The 18,569-nt window shown below is 39.7% G+C and overlaps 2 protein-coding genes and 1 long non-coding RNA gene across 11 annotated transcripts in view; 2 read left to right on the top strand and 1 right to left on the bottom strand.

Annotated features, from left to right (window-relative positions):
• The window catches only part of samd10b (sterile alpha motif domain containing 10b), a 64,008-nt gene that overhangs the window by 36,735 nt on the left and 8,704 nt on the right, over positions 1-18,569 (top strand). For 3 of the 4 annotated variants that reach the window (XM_032521823.1, XM_032521824.1, XM_032521821.1), the window contains one exon: positions 6,646-8,245. In XM_032521823.1, coding sequence (XP_032377714.1) covers positions 6,646-6,668 — 23 coding nt within the window. In that variant the 3' untranslated portion in view covers positions 6,669-8,245. Of the gene's footprint in view, positions 1-6,645; positions 8,246-16,366; positions 16,373-18,569 lie in introns of those variants that run through there. The other variant, XR_004332847.1, reaches the window with a different exon arrangement.
• Positions 11,428-18,569, top strand: part of znf512b (zinc finger protein 512B) — a 33,058-nt gene continuing 25,916 nt past the window's right edge. Inside the window, exons 1-3 of one of the 6 annotated variants that reach the window (XM_032521811.1) lie at positions 11,428-11,445; positions 12,308-12,481; positions 13,828-13,962. In XM_032521811.1, coding sequence (XP_032377702.1) covers positions 13,830-13,962 — 133 coding nt within the window. In that variant the 5' untranslated portion in view covers positions 11,428-11,445; positions 12,308-12,481; positions 13,828-13,829. Of the gene's footprint in view, positions 11,446-11,531; positions 12,482-13,827; positions 13,963-18,569 lie in introns of those variants that run through there. The other 5 variants (XM_032521810.1, XM_032521809.1, XM_032521808.1 and 2 more) reach the window with 5 other exon arrangements.
• LOC116693107 (uncharacterized) overlaps positions 17,400-18,569 on the bottom strand; it is a 22,908-nt gene continuing 21,738 nt past the window's right edge. The window contains exon 3 of the long non-coding RNA XR_004332848.1: positions 17,400-17,412. This is a non-coding gene — a long non-coding RNA (uncharacterized LOC116693107). The remainder of the gene's footprint in view (positions 17,413-18,569) is intronic.

Below are 18,569 nucleotides of genomic sequence, written 5' to 3'. Positions count from 1 at the left end.
AGTAAAAATAAATGCATATTCATTATTTTCTCTGAATGGTCTAATATCCCTTGACCTAAGTGCTTCTGACTAAAATAGAGTATTATGTTAGTTCAGGCAAAGCAATTAAGTTTCTCATTGCCACCAACTGATCATTATGAGCTGACACTTGGGCATGGGCTCTTATAATCACCATCTATATTCAAGCAAGTAAAGTGGTCTTTGCAATCTGTCAAGCTCACTCTTACTTTCTGCTTATTCATGTGTCACGAGGTTCAGAGAATTGGAGGACCCAAATGCAGAAACAGCCAGGCAGAAACTGGTGAGCTTGAGGATTTCATCACAAACAAAAAGCCTTACAACCAAACGGGTCCTCTATACAGCAGGCAACAATCATTCCAAAATGTTGAGGAAGTCAAAATTACAAGATTACCAAAAAACTGTAACACAGAGAAAACCGGTAGACTAACACACAGAATCCAAAAATAATAAAATAACCTGACAACAGACAAAGACGACACAGAGACTAAATACAAGAGGTAAACAAGGGACAGGTAACATTAGGGCTCAGGAACAGGTGGGAAAACCTAAGGAAGGAAGTAAAACAATACATGGCATGGGAGAAAAACAGATTACAAAATAAAACAGGAAACTGAAACCTACACAACCATGACATCATGCTACTCATGCTGCTACTGTTTTTTTTTCCAAAAGAGATTTTGTAAGAGTCCTATGTCCCCCACAGCAATATGAAAAGTGTGTGTGGTAGATACAAAATGTCATATAAAAGATAAGGAACATAGTGCTGCAACCCAGTGATCTTTAGAGACTAAACAAATCATAGAAAGGACTGTGAGATGCCTTTTTAAAATGTAATCAATTTATCTGAAGTCACTGAATAGCCGAATATAAAATAGTTTAAACTAAATATTACCAAAAGCTATTCATGGAAATATCAAACTAAAATCAAATAACAAACCTTATCTGTCTGAATCATGAACAAAAACAGATAAAAGACAAATGATTGATTCTTGAATTACCAAAGAAAAATGATCAGAACCACTCTCCAATTGCAATTAAAGAACAAGATAACCAATCACAGAAGAAGACCAGTCAATGTATGCCAGACTAAATTTGGCTTCTATCCAGTTATAATACATGTATTCAATCCCATTCTAAATGCATGCATACACAAACTAAACAACCCTTTTTTTTGAGCTGGTGATGATATGAAAGATCAGCACTGCTTAAAAACACTTAATATCTCAGCTTGAACAATGTATTTGATTATCTTTAGCATTTTGGCTTTGAAGTTTCACAAGAGATTGACAGGAAACACAACGAGAGAGAAATGAGGATGCGAAGAAAAACAAAGGTCCCTGGCCAGACTCTAACCCAGTGCATGTGCCTTTTACCAGTGGATTGGCCTCAAATTACTTGTGTGCTAATTTATTGTTCCATGTCTTGTCATTTAAGCTCATTCCTCTTAGACACTTAGTGGCAAATGTTGTTTTCAATCAAGCATGTTGAATTTAATCAAACTAAATTAAATTGAGAGAATACAATTTGCTAGCAAGTAAGGGGAAAGAACGAAATTGCTGTTGGACACATATTAATAGAGCAATGCAAATGTAATTTGCCAGTTCAGCAGGCTCTGGCTCTAAGCTATAAGTGCAAGCTAATTGGGTGGCCTTATAAAACACCTGAGGTTTACAGGGTTGGAGGGTATTCAGAAGTGATAAAATTAGGACAACGCACCTTCAACTGCTTCCCACAGTTGAATGGGTGATAATGGGGGTTGTTCCTGAGTGCTGAGTGTGATGAGGTAGTGATAAGGTGGTAGATGAGGGCAGAGGTGATAAAGGCCTCAGTGTGGACTGGAACATTAAAAAAGCTGTTTACCATAAAATGGCCAGAGCTGTCATTATCTACGGGTAGACAACTGACCCTTCAGCAAAGTTCATGCAACCAACAAGCTAACCCATGTCTGTTTGTGCCAACCTACAAACTACTTAAATGAAGTATATCCAAAAAAAAATGTTCAGTCATCAAGTTTCTTGAAACAACTCATGCAGTATGACAAAGTAGCAACGTGGTTTCAGGGATGCCAATGTCATTTAGTCCACTACTTTGGCCCAGACTGAAATATCAACTAAAAACAACTATTGACTGATTGAAATGAAATTTTGTGCAGACATTCATTGTTGCCAGATGATGAACCCTCCTGAACCTATGTGTTCCCCAGACCTTTCATCTAGCGCCATGAGGCTGAAATTTGTGGTTTTGAATGAATTGTTAAAACAACAATTGCATGGATTGCCATGATATGTAGTAAAAACATCCATGTTCCCCACAGGATGAATTGTAATAACCATCGTGAACATATCATTATCAGGTCAATGTTACATTTTGTCCGACAATTAGTTTTGGAACAAATCCCTGCAAAACTAAACAAAGTCCCATCAGCCCCAGCTGTTATTTGTGTTTAGTGCTAATGCACTCTCCTGAGATGGTGGACATGGTCAACATGGAAAAATATCACCATGTTAACATTGTTTTTGTGAGCATGTTAGCATGTGGATGTTAGCATTTAGCTAAGCACACCGCTGTGCCTGAGTGCAGCATAGATAGCATGGATGCAGATGTCAGCATGTAAGCAGCTTTTGATTTTGACCCAAGTATTGCATGTTTGGTGAATTGGTTAGTTTGAGTTGTATTGGTAGATGTGTTGCATGTATTAACAGTTATAATGTTCATGGTTTGTATTCATTGTATGTTGGACTGGGAATCAAGGTGATGACCAGCAGGTGTTATTGACTGAACCACACTCCTTCCACAGCTCAAGATTGGCCGCAGGATAGTGTGCTGGGCTTGCTAAAGGTTGAGAAAGGAAAGAAATCATGAGTGTGACGGGCTGGAGGAGAATTTAGTTTTTTAATACTTTTTTTTGCTGTGCAGTAGTAACTTGTATTATTTTAAATACATTTGTAAAAGTAAAAAATGAGTAAATTCAGGTAGAATAATTTTTTTAACAATGGAAATACTTCTTTACTTGTAAAGCAGTACCCTAACACCACCGTGTGATACAGACTCTATACGCTATACACTATATATACTATAAGGTTGAGAAAAAAATATGGGTAGCAGGAAAATGATGCTGATGTTTTGACTAGCACATTGTGACGTGATGTGTGGAGTAGCAATGGTAATGGTGAAGGATAAGGATGAGGGCTGAACTTTTAATGTATCTTCAGGCTGTTTTGGTTCAAACTGCACTGCACACGACCCACACACACTTCCATCTATTCTCCCTGAAAGATTCTCCCAATAAATTTACAATTCTGGTGTGATTTAGTGGAGCCTTGTGTCTATACCGCCTGTCAGGTCTGATTCATCTGCAATGGATGTACCAAAGATTAAATATTGATTTCAAAATAACTGTTGAAAAGAGGATGAAAATACAAATAAGCTTGAATTGTCTCTGATCTGAGCCACAATAGCACAGTTTACCATGACCCTTACATAAGTCTTATATTATTCACATCAGCAGTTTTGTAAAATGCACTCTTAAGTGATTTCTTAAAGCAATAAATGCTCTCTCTCTCTCTCTCTCTCTCTCTGTGTCTCTACAACTCCTTTTGAAAATAAAATATGTTAACAAAATTAAAAGGACAAATCATAGAAAAGAGCTCAGAAACACCAGAGGGATACGATTTTATTCCATAGAGGGGAGAAAAGGAAGAAAAGGAAGAAAAGCAAGCAGTAAAAAACAAGAGCTGTGATTGGAGGTGAGATATTTAACGGACAGAGGTAAACTACAGGGTGAGATCGCAGATTACAACGATAAAGAAAGGAGTTGGGTTAAGAGGTTAATGATGGAGCATGGCTAGTTAAAACAAGCTTGGTATCATAGCACTTCCGTTGCCTTGCTGTAGGGCCTTCTACTTTCCAGCTCCATACTAATCTGCCAGGCTCACTTGCTCAAAGCACTGTAATAGCATTTCACACTTAACATGGAATCGCATTACTTCTGTTGCAAATTATTGTTGAAAATGTGTTTCTCCACACAATAACCAAGGGAAGAAATTGCACGTGTCTGTGACTGAAAGAGATTGAAAAAAAAATTGTTTCATGGAGGCCGTAGAAAATGTGTAAAGGTGTATTTGTAGATTAACTCCATGTTTTACTGAAGTTTTGATTAGTAAATGGAATTATTTTAGGAGAAGTACATTGTATTAAAGGGGCACTTCACCAATTTCACCCATGCAGGTAAGCTTAATAGTTATGGCAAGGACTACTCAGCCTGTCAAAACAATTGTATACTGTAATGTCTTACATGATGCTGCCTCAAGGTTGTCTTAAATCAGGCTTGAGACTTAACATATTTGACAGAAACCAAAGTTCTTCCACAAATTGGACATTCGGGATGCTGAGCAGAGTAAAGTTTAGTCTACAAAAAAACAAATTTGATTAAACTCATACTGCACTCAATATATTTTGAGTGTCAAACACTCATCCCCTATTTTAGCCTTTGCTGAGTATAGCAACTGTCATATTTACTTGTAGTGGTTTGAAAAGTTTTGACATAAACATTACCAATGCTGACAAGCTTTTGGCATCCATTGAAACTCCAACTGCTGTATAAACTTTTTACAGCAACCTTTCAAGTCCACAGAGCGTGAGTGTTTGAAACTCAAAACATAGATTTTTATGTTAGTATCACAAGTTTCAGGTCATGGTTAAATAACAAAACTTACTCAAATTCTGAAATTCTGAACAGTTGGTAAAAATTCAAATCAGAGCATCAAAGTTGAATGCAAATGCACATAGAGTATATACATTCAACACTTCAGCCTTCACTGCTATTGTTTGCATTGCATTATTTCACAGTATGTTGTTTATGTTTCCTCTTGTACGTTACCCTTTCATTTAAAAGCTATTCCCTTTTTGTGCATAAGGTTTGTATTTTTTAGACACCTCACTTTCTGTATCTTAAGTATTTTCAGCAGGCTAGGCTGTGAAAGGTAATGATGTTGTTTTCCACAGCCCAGAGCCATACCTCTCTCGGGGCGTTGTGAACCATGCAGGGGTTGTTGTAACATCTGGAAAGCTTTGGGAAGAAGGATTCAGATCAGAGCCCAGTGGGGGATGTGTCATCCTACTTCTTCTCAGCCTCTGGTTGTTGTTATATCTTTATAACTAACTGTCAGGCTCTCCTACCTTCACACCACAACATCACATTTTCATCAAACTCAGTCTATGTAGCCATCTGCCATGCTTCAGACTGTCAGTGAGGATTAGCTGAAACAGGATGACCGACCTTTGACCCCTACCCTAAATCAGACGGAAATTGTCTTGTCTGCTCTGAAGCGCTCCTGTAATGTTACCCATCTCTGCAGAGCTTTACTCAGAGCTCTAAAGAATTGGCCGTCTGCCAGCTGAAATGTAGCTCAGAATTAGAATATGAATGACTTGACTGACAAAGAAAAAGAAGGGACACGTCATTTCTCCTCAGCTCATTTTGCCTGGTTGCTGTTCATTCCCCTCTTACCATACCGCCTCTTCTCCTCTGCTGCACCTAGGCTGTGACAACTCCATCGGGAGCTCATTTAAAAAGGGTTTCTATCAGAGGAGTGGTTTTCTCTGTGTCTGTACAAGCCTCTAGTCATACCAATGCCTCTCCATCCTTCTGTCTCCCTCCATCGTTTCCTGGATCAGGTTCACTCCAGTGCCGTGTTACATCTGCTTGTGTTGAGAGACAGGTGGCGTGTCTTCCTCGGCTATCAGGAGAGGGGAGCTTGGAGCTGAAATGCCAACTGTCTGGGAGAGGAAAGTCTGTCTTCCCACTGACTCTTGGTGTCATTTCAGGATGGAACAAACTGGGTAGTTGTCAGGGAAACCACCTGGTCACATCTGTTGTTTTGACTGAGAGAAAAGGAGATACAAACAATAAGGAAAAAAGCCTTTTTATTACACGCTGATTAGCTTAATGTCATTTTCGCCCTTTGTTGTAAAGCTTTATTATATAACCACAATGCATATCACCGCAGTACAGTAGAATGCTATAGTCTAGCTGTACACCTGTGCTGTAGCTTTAGACCTTTAATGAATGAAATGTGCATAATCACTCTGCATGTGATTATGAAAAACCTTTATTTTGAAGAGGTATCCATTTGTCTCCTTTATTGTATTTCATTATGTTAGTATATTTCTCTTTAGTAACACTGCAGCAATCTTCATGCACTACCATTACTCTCCTACTTATTCAGTCAGCCATTGTTTCATAGTAAATTATTGGTTGTTGCTCTGTGATTGAGTGCAACGTGTTACACAAGGAAAAGCCTGCCACACTGGTTGCTTGACTATTCAGTAACCGCGTTTGGGGGAGTAAGGTGCCACATACAAATTCAGGAAGGTTAGGAGGCCTATACTTGTGCTCTGAAAGGGGTCTTAAATGAGACTGATGTGTTTTCCAGGCAGGGTGTGTTTCAGCAGCTTCCGTGTGCCTTTACAGAAACAGACCATTTTTGACCATGCACTGAGGAAACAATAGGCCATGATGTGAGAAGATACTATTTCTGTACTGTACTAACCTCTGCTTTTCCTATCCATGTTAATGCTAATAATGTATCCTCCCCCACTCTTTTCTCTCCCCTCTCTCTGCAGCCTCCTTTGGAAACTTCTCTTAGCTCGCCCCTGGATCCATTTGGCAGCCCTTTCCCTCATCCCCTGTCACAGTACATCTCTTGGAGCCATTGAAGAGCTGCTGTCTTCAGATATGTGAGCAGAGAATTCACAAGTGAAAGGGGAGAGGACAAGCCTATAGACTTCATGCCAACCGGTCTGGAGGATTCTCATTCAACGCGGCCAATCTGGTTTACAGACAGTGAGACAGAGAGACAAAGCCCGGCTTGAGGCAGGGGTACCCACTGTAACATAGTGATAAGATGTAAGATTCACAGCCCTAGTGATGATGTAGGCCTGTCACTGGTTTATGCTTGATCACAGCAAATCTCCTTTTGGTTTCCTGGTGTCATTTTGAACAGACCGATTTTAATGCTTTACATGTGCACAACCAGTATTCATGTTTTTTCCTCTCTCTTTGGTTAAAGTGAATGAATAACTATCTGAACCTTTTAGCCCAGTAATGATAAAACCTTGTGGATGACGGTTTGTATTGTAGTGTAAACATAGATTTACAAGCAGCGCCACCATTCGGCAGCTGGATGGAAAGTTGGGGAAATATCCAGTTGATCTCCATATCCCTTTGAAGCTATGACAGGTGCCTGTTTACAAGGAATTAGCTGGTCTTGACTAATGCCAATAAAATGCTGATCAGTTCCTCAGCAACATGTCACACTCACGTTTTCCTCTCAGGACTTTAGTTTTGGGTAGTTTTGTAGGTTCGGAGGTCATCAAAAAAACTTTAAGCTGAATGTCATTCCAACAATCAATCTTTTTCTATTGTTCAGCGAGAAATTAAATATATGTATATACAGTATGAGCGTTGTAGAATAAAATACAGTTTAGATCTACGTATACTGTTCTTTAGTCTTTTATTAAAGCAATGGATCCTGTGATAATCACTGACTGTCTAAGCTTGATGAAGCAATAATTTAAATGATGAAAGCTGAAGAGGAGAAACACTGTATGGGAGAAATGATTTTTGTCGCAAGAATGAGGGATGTCTGTTGAGGGAAATGTATGCTTTGCCTGTTACAGCAGCAGCATTTGCCAGCCTCATAGCTTCTGTCCTTTGTGTGTGCTACTGTATACCGCATGTCATCTCTCGCACACAATTTCGGTCCCTGGTGTGACACTGTGACTTCAAATGCTCAGAAATCAAAAATACTATGAAAGCTACCCAGAAACAAGACTCCCAGCGCGACTGAAACAAGCACATTTGATTTAACTCTAGACAGAAGCAGACAGCTGTGTGATGAAGATGTTCAAGTCACAAACGTACAAAATTTCAACACAATAGACTTCCAGCAAACAAAACCTCCCCTTCCAGCATCCCTCCATCCGTCCTTTGACGAGGAGTCTTTGGGTAATGTAAGTAATTGACTGTTAAAAGGTAGAAAATACACTGTATTATTTTTGGACTCCCGGATGTATTGTAAATACGAACACTTTTGGTTTCCTTTGTCAGATGACTGAAGAGCTGTTTAAAATGGAAAAATATGTATCTGCTTTACAGATGTGAAGACATATGGTGTTGAACATGATGAAAGCTGTCTTTTTAGAATAAACTAATTGAGATTCAGTGTTGGTCTTGTTTTCACATTGTATTAAACTAATTATCTTTAATTGTTTTCATTCTTGAGTTATTAGTATATACAGCATCAAAGCAACAAAATGTACCCTCACCAGGAAATAATAAATTAACATTAATTTCTGCTCAATTTTAGACGGATATCAAAAAACAAAAGTCCACCCTCATTCATCTTGTTTTGAGATATTAATGAAGCAGTAGGGAAGATCTCTTTTGTTTGTTATGTATGAAAGATCATTGCTGGAAACAATATGGAATTGGTGTTTTCCAGTGTTCCAGTGGCAGTGTTCCCTTCATCAAAATTTGATGAACTGTACGTAAAAGAGAAGTGAATGTCCTCCTGTTTTAATTTCTCTTTTTTTTACACCTATGCACACATGTACACACACATAAACCCAGCTGCTTATATTTAAGTGGCACAAAAGTGATATTCACCTCAGTTGCCCTCTCTTCAAATCCCAAAGCTTTTCCTAGATATCCTATTCTAACCATATCCAAGAAATGCTGAAATTATTCTTATCTTTATTTTTAACTCTTACTTTTGTTTTTTCTTCTATTCCAACTTCCTTCTGCTGCTGCTTGTTCCTAGCTTTGTTTGATTCTTTCTTCCATTCTTGCTTTCTTCCTTTCCTTTCCTCCTTCCTTTTGCTTTTTAATTCACCATTATTATTATTATTATTATTATTATTATTATTATCATTATTATTATTAATGATAATAATAATTTATTCATCCATTATTACCTGACATATCAGTAAGAATAAAATGTCCTAAACAAAGAAAGAAAAACTGTTTAAAGAGAAACTGCAGCTAATCCAAAGATGAATACAAAAGTCTCAACTACAGTAATTGAACATTATATTTGTTACAAAGTGAGCATGTCTCAAATTTACACTCTCAGTCTGAGCTGTCATTTTGAGTCCTTGAGTCACGACCCCGACTCTGTGAATTCAAAACAGTGCTGCTTGCCTAAAGAAGCCCACTCCTATTACTCTGTCTCTAACTCACGCACACACACTGGGATCCAATTACTGAGAGACATGAAGCATCTCACCAGTTGATAACAAGGCACATGTATGATAAACAGATTCAGTGAACAGTGGCTTTCTCAACACTGACAGAGAATAAATCCGTGGAGCAGATGGTTGGATGGTGCAGTTAATTGGTTACTGTTTACTATTAAATGTCTTTTCTTTTGGAAAGCTTGTCTTTCGTCATCATTCTCTTAAACACCCAAATGCAGAGGCTCTACATCCAGCTTGTTTATCGTTATCTGCTTGTGGCTTTGATCAGCTGGATCTCAGTCCTCTGACAGCATTGAAATATAATGAGAAACAATCTGTCCTTTCTCATCAACTACTGTTGAGCAGCCTTTTAGCAGCTGCTCCAGTGGAGTTGCTCAGTGGCACAAACAGCTGAAGACTGTAATGACTAACCCTTTCTGGCCAGCGCCCAAGAGTTAATATTCAGGATACCACTACTAAGCAAATCAGTATATCAAAAAAAAAAGTGCATGTGTGCTCAATCAACTTGCACTGGAAAGGTCAAAAGATAAATGACACAATCAACTGTTGGATGGACTCTTCAAAAGACTTTGAGGGCACAGACCGCTCCACCTGGCCAGTTTAAAAAACCCATTAAATAGCCTTTTGCTCACTCAGCAGAGGAGAAGAGGGAACATATATCCCTGCCACAGTAAAAGGATTAATCATGGGTCAAACAAGGCCCCGCTTGAACTATTCATCAAGCGGCCATTAAAGAGAGCAGGAGGCAGACTGTGCAGGAAAATGGTAGTGGTCACTCAGTCGAGAGTGAAACACGCGTCAGGCTCAGTGTGTCAATAACCAGCTGAACATCACCTCAAGTCTCCTGAGATCAAAGTAACACACAAAGCATTGCCATGAAAATCAACTACACATTTAAAAGTGTTGAAGATGCTACAGGGGTCCATGTTCCCACATCGTTCTAGAGCTGCTTCTGACAAATCACAGGAAAGCACTGCCCTCTAGTGGAAGACTGATGCAGACATACCTTTGTGGGTTTGACGTATTTGGACATTTGCAACAATAAAACTAACTTGTTTATATATAAATAACATTTAAAAAATACAATATGAATCACTGGCATGATACATTTTAGACAGTATACAAAAGACATAGCATATTAGCAAAGACCTAACTTCCACTAAAATGTAAGTGGTTAACACCTGCTTTGTTCTTTCATCTTCCTGATTTGTGTATTGTTTTATATTAATATTTAAAAGTATTATATACTCTTTTGTGATCAAATTTGTATTACCAATTAACAAATAAAACAAAACGCGTCCCAGGACCCAAAAAAAAAAAAAATTCCCAAAAATCCTTGTCCGTGTGTCTCTTAGTGTCATTGTGTTACACAGTGTGAAAGCCTCTTTGATTTAAGTGATATTCATTAAACAAAATAAAAATGCAATTTATATAAACACACGTGATTCTTTGGGTTGATACATCACAGTAAACAAATGAGGCTCTCCTGCCTCCACTGGCAATGCTGAAAACATTTTTTTTTTTTTTTTTTTTTTTTTACACATAGCCTACATTACATCATGGTTTCAAATGATTTCCACTAATAGGAATTATTAGGTCATGACGACTGGCACCAATCAAATAAGAGAGACCCTCTTGTTGTTTTAATGAAACCGAGTGAGGTGGCAATGATGCCATTAATAATCCATCAAGTCAGCTGTGATATAAGGAAGATATGTGGCATCACACCAAATATGAAACATATAGGCCTATTATTAGCTGACTTATGGGGAAATTCTAGGAGTGTGCACATAGCCTGTAGTCAATTAACACCAATTAAACATCCATCATTGACTGTGGGCCTACGTGCTGTTGGTAACATCAAAAGGCTTAATATATCATGCCCTAATATTGACCTTGAATTTTGGGATTGTATGATCAATTAGTCCTGTTGTAAAAGTCGGACTTGTATATTGATAAAAAAAAATGGAACCATTTCATTAGTGGGGCTTTTTTTTAAAACTCATTAGGTTAAGCAAACGTTGTTCCAGTGGTTTTGGAGAGGGATACTTGCATTGACTGCATTAACCACTTGCCTCCAGTAAGGAAGCCTAATGACAAAGACTAGCCTCCTACAGACTGGACTATAATCATTTTTTCCTGCCTGATTTGCCTGGAGGGCGCATGGTGAGAACATTTGCCAGCAACTATATTCAAATACTTGGCGAAGGTCGATTTGAAGAATTTAAGCGCTGACCCTTTTTCGTCAGGAGAGCGCCGTTACGTCGGAAGAGCAGCGCGAGCCGGTATTGCAGCGACTTTATTAGACAGAAATCCCAATTAATCTGTTCGATAATATATAATAATAACGCGAGAGTTTGCAAGTTGCCTCAAGACTGTAGTTGCAACTGTCAAAGGTGGAGTGGATACGCGCATGACCCAACACACATTACTGTAATACTGTACACGGCCGCCGAGATAATATCCGTATAAAAAAGCGAAATAATCCCGAGGTAAGGAACCGAGGAGTGAACAAAAACCGACCAAGGTTTGGCTTTTCTGCTCATTTTCCTTCGCTTCGTTTTCTTTTACTCTAACTAAGTGTTTCGCCGCCGTCGAAATTACTGCACTAAATATATTTTTGTGCCTCCCTTTAGCTCCAGCCAGCGCAAGGATTTTTTTTACTCCTCCTTCGTAATAAAGTCGCCATTTTGCTTCACTGCCTATAAACCATCCCGTATTCTAATATTTTCCTCAAGGAGTCGAGGACATACCTATATTTTCCTGGCTATTTCTAATATTTCTGGATTGTTTAACGAGAAGACAGAGGTTGAAGAAGTGCCTCGTGGTGTACATATTAATGCCGGAAAGGAGGGGGCAAGGCAATTGGAAACTGGGAATAAGGTGAAAGTATCCAGGATTTATTTTCATGTACAGACGAAATTGTAATTTCTCTTCTCCTGCCCTGCTCTTTTTTTCCTTCCACCTCGTCGTGGTCCGCAGAGTAGGGGGGACAGGACGACAGTGACGACTGTCCACTTCCTTTCAGATCCCCAACCCCAGTCTGACCGGTCCTTGACGCACAGCAGGTGTGATTGCCATGTAACATAACATTGGTGGAAAAACGCCCACTTCGGTGTCTGTCTCCTGACCCCCTCCTCCCTCACGTGGGTGACCCGGGGCCACCCGGCCCCTAGTGCTGGGTGACTGCCCGACAGTTCAGGTAGGTGTGGCCGACCAGAGGAGCACTCTTTTTTTTTTTCTTACCACATAAATAGGCAACTCTGTAACCTTGTTGCAATACACACACACACACACACACACACACACACACACACACACACACACAAACACACAAACACAGAGCATGGCAGTGTGCCACGTGCGTAGCAAAAATACTTATTTCCAGGTTGGTTTGCCAGCAGATTGTGGAGGGAGATGTGAGTGGGTGTCACCATGTTTTGTTGTGTCTAGCTAAATGTATGGTAACGTGGGACTGGGGTTTACTTCTAGAAATCTTTAATGAAAACACCAGCTGCAATGTTATTTTAAAAACGTTGCTGAACAAATGCCAAGGCAAAAAATAGGAAACAAAAATGAATTGTGTACAAAAAAGGACATATGTCACTATTGAAACTCCCAATAAAAGATTACAAGCAGCATTCAGTTCAGCGGTGACAATATATCAATGCGTCTTTGTCTCTCACGCCACCACATCTGTTTATTTCAAGTAGTAAAATGATCTTGTCTTTTCACACTCTGACACATCAGGCAGGAACAGGAAGGTGTCTAGTGTGAATGTGTGCATATTTCTGCAGCTTGCATTGTGCAGCGAGCTCACTGCCTTTTAAAGTCAAATGTATTAACAACTAATAACAAGCTGTGAGCAAATTGTCACTTTGACGGATGAGCCATCATCGCTCAATGTACATTGAGTAGCATGGCATGTAAATGGACACCGAGTGGCCCCAACCGAGTGACCTTTTGTGTGCTTCATTTGGAGAGTGACATGAATGTGAGCTAAGAGAAAGCATGCTGGATTGTAATCAGTCCCACTTAGCATAATTAGTAATTGTCAGCCTTCATCCATTAGACTTTCCCATGCTGGTAGGAAATGTGGGTTCAGTACAGAGTCCAAAACTGGCCTTCCTAAAAGGCACGTTGCTGCTGCTGACTACAAGATGCATCACTGTTTTTAATAATAAAGCTAGAAGGCAGGAAAGTAGCTTTGTACTCCCTCTCCCTCTTTGACTCACCTTTTGTCTAATGGGCAGAGCATGGAGTTAGTGTGTAAGTGAGAATATTGATTTTTCAATGAAACATGGAAGGTCACACCCTCATTACAACTGCAGCTGATGTGTGTGCCTCCACTCAGATTATCGTTAACCTTCAGTCCAATAGCACCAATGGCCACAAAGGGACAGCATCGAACATTGGACAGTGGACATTGCTAATAATGCTTTGACAAGCAATGGAACAGGATTAATGAGCGTCAGAAAGTATCCAAATATCGCCTCTAGCTACCAATCTCTCCTGTGTGATTTTGTACCCCCACAACTACCATTGTAGGCATGGAGAGCCCAAGTGGCCCCAGGCTTGGGAAGCTGTCCTCATCAGGGCTGCCAAGGGGCCGAACCCCCAAGCATGGACATCCCCAGGAGTCTGTCAGAACCACGCCAGGCCCGGGAAACAACAACAAACACAGTGAGTGAATGAAAACAGTATTCTATGCACACACTTTAGATCTACAGTTTGCAGCGTTTTTCCACAGATTGTTTTTAAATGTGCTGGTTGCAATGGTATTCTTGCCAATTTGTCTTTATATTCCATTGGCTTAAGACTGGCTGGACTTTTTTAATTATTTAGTAGCTTATGATAGCACTAGGCAGGCTGTTCAGAGCTTAGGTGTTGTTTCTTGAGGATTTGATCAAATAACGCATATACTGTAACTGTTTCTGTTGCTTTTTTGAATGGGTTATATTTTACTTAGAATCAATGGTTCCCCAGCCTCAATGTAATTGTACCCCTCTCACCACAAAAGGGCCTGGAAACTACAACATTTTCCCTCAAAGTGCCTTACAGTGAGAAAACCAAACAAACAAGTATTGCCAAGCACTGACATTAGTGAAACCCTAAGCCATCTGGATGAAGATGGAAGATTTTGGAGAGAGAGAGAGCCGGGCTGGGGAATATTGTTTTAATCCAATAACCAGCAGATCATCAAGACATTGTTAATAGAGTAAGGCAGACTTGGAAAACTGGAGCTGTTCTAATATGACCCAGTTGTTTTGGTTGCTACAAAATAGCCCCTCATTTCCAGACACACACAGCAACAGCACTCACTAGATGCTTCAGTTTTTTCCCCCATGTTAATATCAGCCCTGTAGGCTGGATTAGCATGCCTGTGTGGGTGCGTGCATGTGTGCGTGCCTGCTTGCTGTGGACAGTAATACAAAGCTTATTTTGCATGACAGAACTCAGAGTGCAGTAAGCTTTGGATAGTTTTTTTGTGGTGATTTAAGTGGTGAAACCATTTATTAAATTGTTTTAATGTCTTTATCTGCTTAAGCTTTCTATAGTTAGCAGGGTAACACAGGCTCACAGTCTGGTTTCCAACACACAGGCTGCCGATTGATGTGCTGCTATCGCTCTTAAAGAATGTATTGTAGCAGAACACAGTGTATTTGAATGACATGTTTTTCTCTGCAGCCTCTCAAAGTGTCATGTTTTATAGATTCATTTTACATTTTATAACTCAGTAAACAAGGTGTGTTTAGAGATCAATCACTGCGAAGATGCTAGTGGGGTCTGGTCTGATTGTTTTGAGACTAAAGGCTAGAATTGAGAGAAGCACACTTGGCTGAGGATGTGTGTTGATGTGTGTTTAAAAAATGCTCTCACAGGTAATGGGCCTGGTCTTTTCGGGACTTTTTCTTGTAACTTAAGACTACCGTTTCTGCTTGTCAGTTTCGTTTTTCTTTTTCCACAGTTGATCTGCTTTGACTTTCATTAAAATAGAGCTTTTTTTTTTTATAGTGTTTTTGATAGTTCAAGTCTTTGCTAAGGACAGCTTCCTGCACAATTTGATTTCACAAGATACAAATCTGCATTCCACTTGTAGTTGAAGAATTGTCTTGTTTGGCTGGAAAGTGGGCCTTATCTGGAATGTTACATCAGGGGTTTCCCTAGATCTTAGAGGGGCTCAGTTGGTAACATTGCCAGTGGACTGAGTTTTATGTAATTATGAGGTTTGAAGATTCTCTAAAAGCATCCAGCAACCTATAGGGGAACCACAAGGCTACTGAAACACATGCACATCCTTGTGTAACAGTAGGAATTAATCAAGATACAAAGCAGAGCATGAGAAATGCATGAGGAATTTTACATTTTCATTTCATCCGGGCACTCGATTACAGTGGCATTTGTAATCCCTAACCACCACACCATAACTGCAGCATGTTATGAGTCACTCAGATGTAGTTGAAACTAAAGCAAAGAAGATATTCATTGACTTTAAATTTGACTTTCTTTATTTTTCTTCTTCTTTTTTTTCCTATTACTCATTAGTGCCTGGCTTGAGCTTTACTGTATGGAGCTAATGATGATAAGAAATGCTACAATGCTAATCACAATGAGCCTGGCACTAGCTTTTCTATGCCTGGAAGACTGTAAGTCTTGGTTTGGTGAAACAAAGGCATCAACATCTACAACTCCCTGTGTATGTTTTTCAGTGTTCAGTCTATGTCCATTTTACGCAGTGTGCTCTTCAGATAACCAGGTACCACGTTAAATGCCGTCTTCCCACTGGTAATCTTTTTTCATTAATAATGAGTCATTTTTCATTCCATGTTCATTAAAAGAAAGACTTTTCCACCTCGTGGTATTATCAGTTCTCATGCTGATTGATAAATGTCCTTGTCGGAAACTTTGCATGATGTAATTATGAAGAAACCCTGTCCTGGCTGGACTGCTTTTTGTACTAGTGGTTTCCTAAAATCCCTCAGTGATTTTATGCACGGAAAGAAAGACTGCAAATTGGGTTTGTGTGCTTTCCTAGAGTGGTGCGGTTGAGCTGTCACCTTGCCACACCAGACAACTTGCAAGAAAGGATGTGGTCCCTGAGGGTGACTTGCTCTCTCTTTGCCTCTCTCTTTTCTTTCTTGCTCTTACATTTTTTACATTACCATCTTATTAGAGCCTTAGTTTTGTCATTTTTTTCTTCTAAGCTGTTAAACAACCTACGGTAAAAGTATTTGGACAGTCCTAACGCTGTTCTGCCAAATGCTTTAGGCAAGCCCTGAAATTAGGCTCCGTTCTTCAAACAGTAATGTAAGCGTAAATGAGTGGAGGAAGGGGAGTGGGGAAGGTCTGCATTGGTTTATATGGCTGTGGCTTTGTTTGACTGTTAAATGCGCTAGCTTGTGTTGTTTTTGTTTGTGTTTACATGTCTGTGTGTGTGTTTGTGTGTGTGTGTGTGTGTGTGTGTGTATGCACGCTGCACAGCCACGAGTGTTCTCAAATGACAGTCCACTACTCTGACTGCAAGACCTTCATTTCTGGCCCGCAGACGCCATCTGCTGACCCTGCATATTTTTCTCAGCAGCAATTTCTCACTCTCCCTCTCCACCTATTGCTTTGTAACATTTTCTATCGCTCGATTGTTGCCGTATTCTCTACACATAACTGTCACTCCTTTCCATCTTATCTTCCCTCAAACTCCTTATCTTTCTCTTGTCCCACTTATTACGCTGTATCATCAGCAGCGGTGAGTCCCCAGGCTTCCAGCCTCACTATCCATGCCACCTTTCATTCTATCCCCGCGATCCACCTCACCCTACTTCCACTCACCAGCCCTGCTCCCCATCTCACTATTCTCCTTTATATTTCTTATATTTTGTAGCCCTCGCCTGCTGATGTGTTGAGTCTTAGAAAATGGTGGAATACCAAAAGATAAAATCGATAAAGAGCTATAGCTTGGAGAATGTTTGTTTTGGGATGACATTGAATTCTGAATCTTTTCTCAGTCTGATGCTGATGTATTGAGGAGAGTCTTTAGTCATCTTTGTCACACCTTTATTTGGCAAGCTTGAGGATGGCAGATGAGTAGGAGTACAGGGCAGTGGGAGAGGAGAGAGATTGAGTTAGTGAGTCACTCTCCATAAGGAGGGCACAGCAAACAGTCTGGAGCAGGAATTTTCTGTCTGGCTCATATATATATATATATATTAACATATATATACATTAACATATATATATATATATATATATATTTATATAAAGTGGGGCTCAAATTTGGATTAATGTGCATAAAGAACCCAAGAAAAGATGGTAAAATTTCTAAAAGGCATCAAATGACAGATTAGACATTTGTATAATATGTCTTTCAAAATAACAGAAAACTAAAAAATGGCATTTGCAAAAGTTTGGGCACCCTGCAGAGTTTATACCTTGTACTGTCCCCTTTGGCAAGTATTACAGCTTGGAAACGCTTCTTGTAGCCAGCCAAGAGTCTTTCGATTTTTGTTTGAGGTATTTTCGCCCATTCTTCCTTCCAAAAGTCTTCCAGTTCTTTGAGATTTCTGGGCTGTCTGTCACGCACTGCTCTTTTAAGGTCTATCAATAGATTTTCAATTGTGTTGAGTTCAGGAGATTGTGAAGGCCGAGGCAAAACCTTTAGTTTACGCCTCTTGATGTAATCCACCATGGATTTTGAGGTGTGTTTAGGATCATTATCCATTTGTAGAAGCCATCCTCTCTTTAACTTCAGCTTTTTCACAGATGGCATCAAGGTAGCGTCCAAAATTTGCTGAAATTTTATTGAATCCATTTTTCCTTCTACTCGTGAAATGTTCCCCGTGCCACTGGCTGCAAAACAACCCCAAAGCATGTTTCCTCCCCCCCCCCCCATGCTGGGCAGTTGGATAGAGGTTATTTTCGTTAAATTCTGTACCCTTTCTCTCCAAACGTACCTTTGCTCATCGGTCCACAGAACTTGTTTCCACAATGCATCAGGCTTGTCTATATGTCATTTCCAAACTCAAACACTGATTTTTGTGGTGAGGACATAAAAGAGATTTTCTTCAGATGACTCTTCCATGAAGACCATATTTGTACGTATCTCTTTATAGTGGAATAGTGTACCACACCTCCAGTGTCTGCCAGTCTTTCTGGATGGTTGTGCATTTCAACTGGGTTTTGACTTGCTTTTCTCACAATCCTGCAAGCTGTTGTCTGATATTTTTCTTGGTCTAAGCAGATCTTGCTTTAACTTCCACTGTTCCTGATGACTGCCATTTCTTAATTACATTCTG

The sequence above is a fragment of the Etheostoma spectabile genome, chromosome 7 (assembly GCF_008692095.1).
Source record: "Etheostoma spectabile isolate EspeVRDwgs_2016 chromosome 7, UIUC_Espe_1.0, whole genome shotgun sequence".
Classification (NCBI taxonomy): domain Eukaryota; kingdom Metazoa; phylum Chordata; class Actinopteri; order Perciformes; family Percidae; genus Etheostoma; species Etheostoma spectabile.
This window is presented reverse-complemented; position numbering and strand designations above follow the sequence as displayed.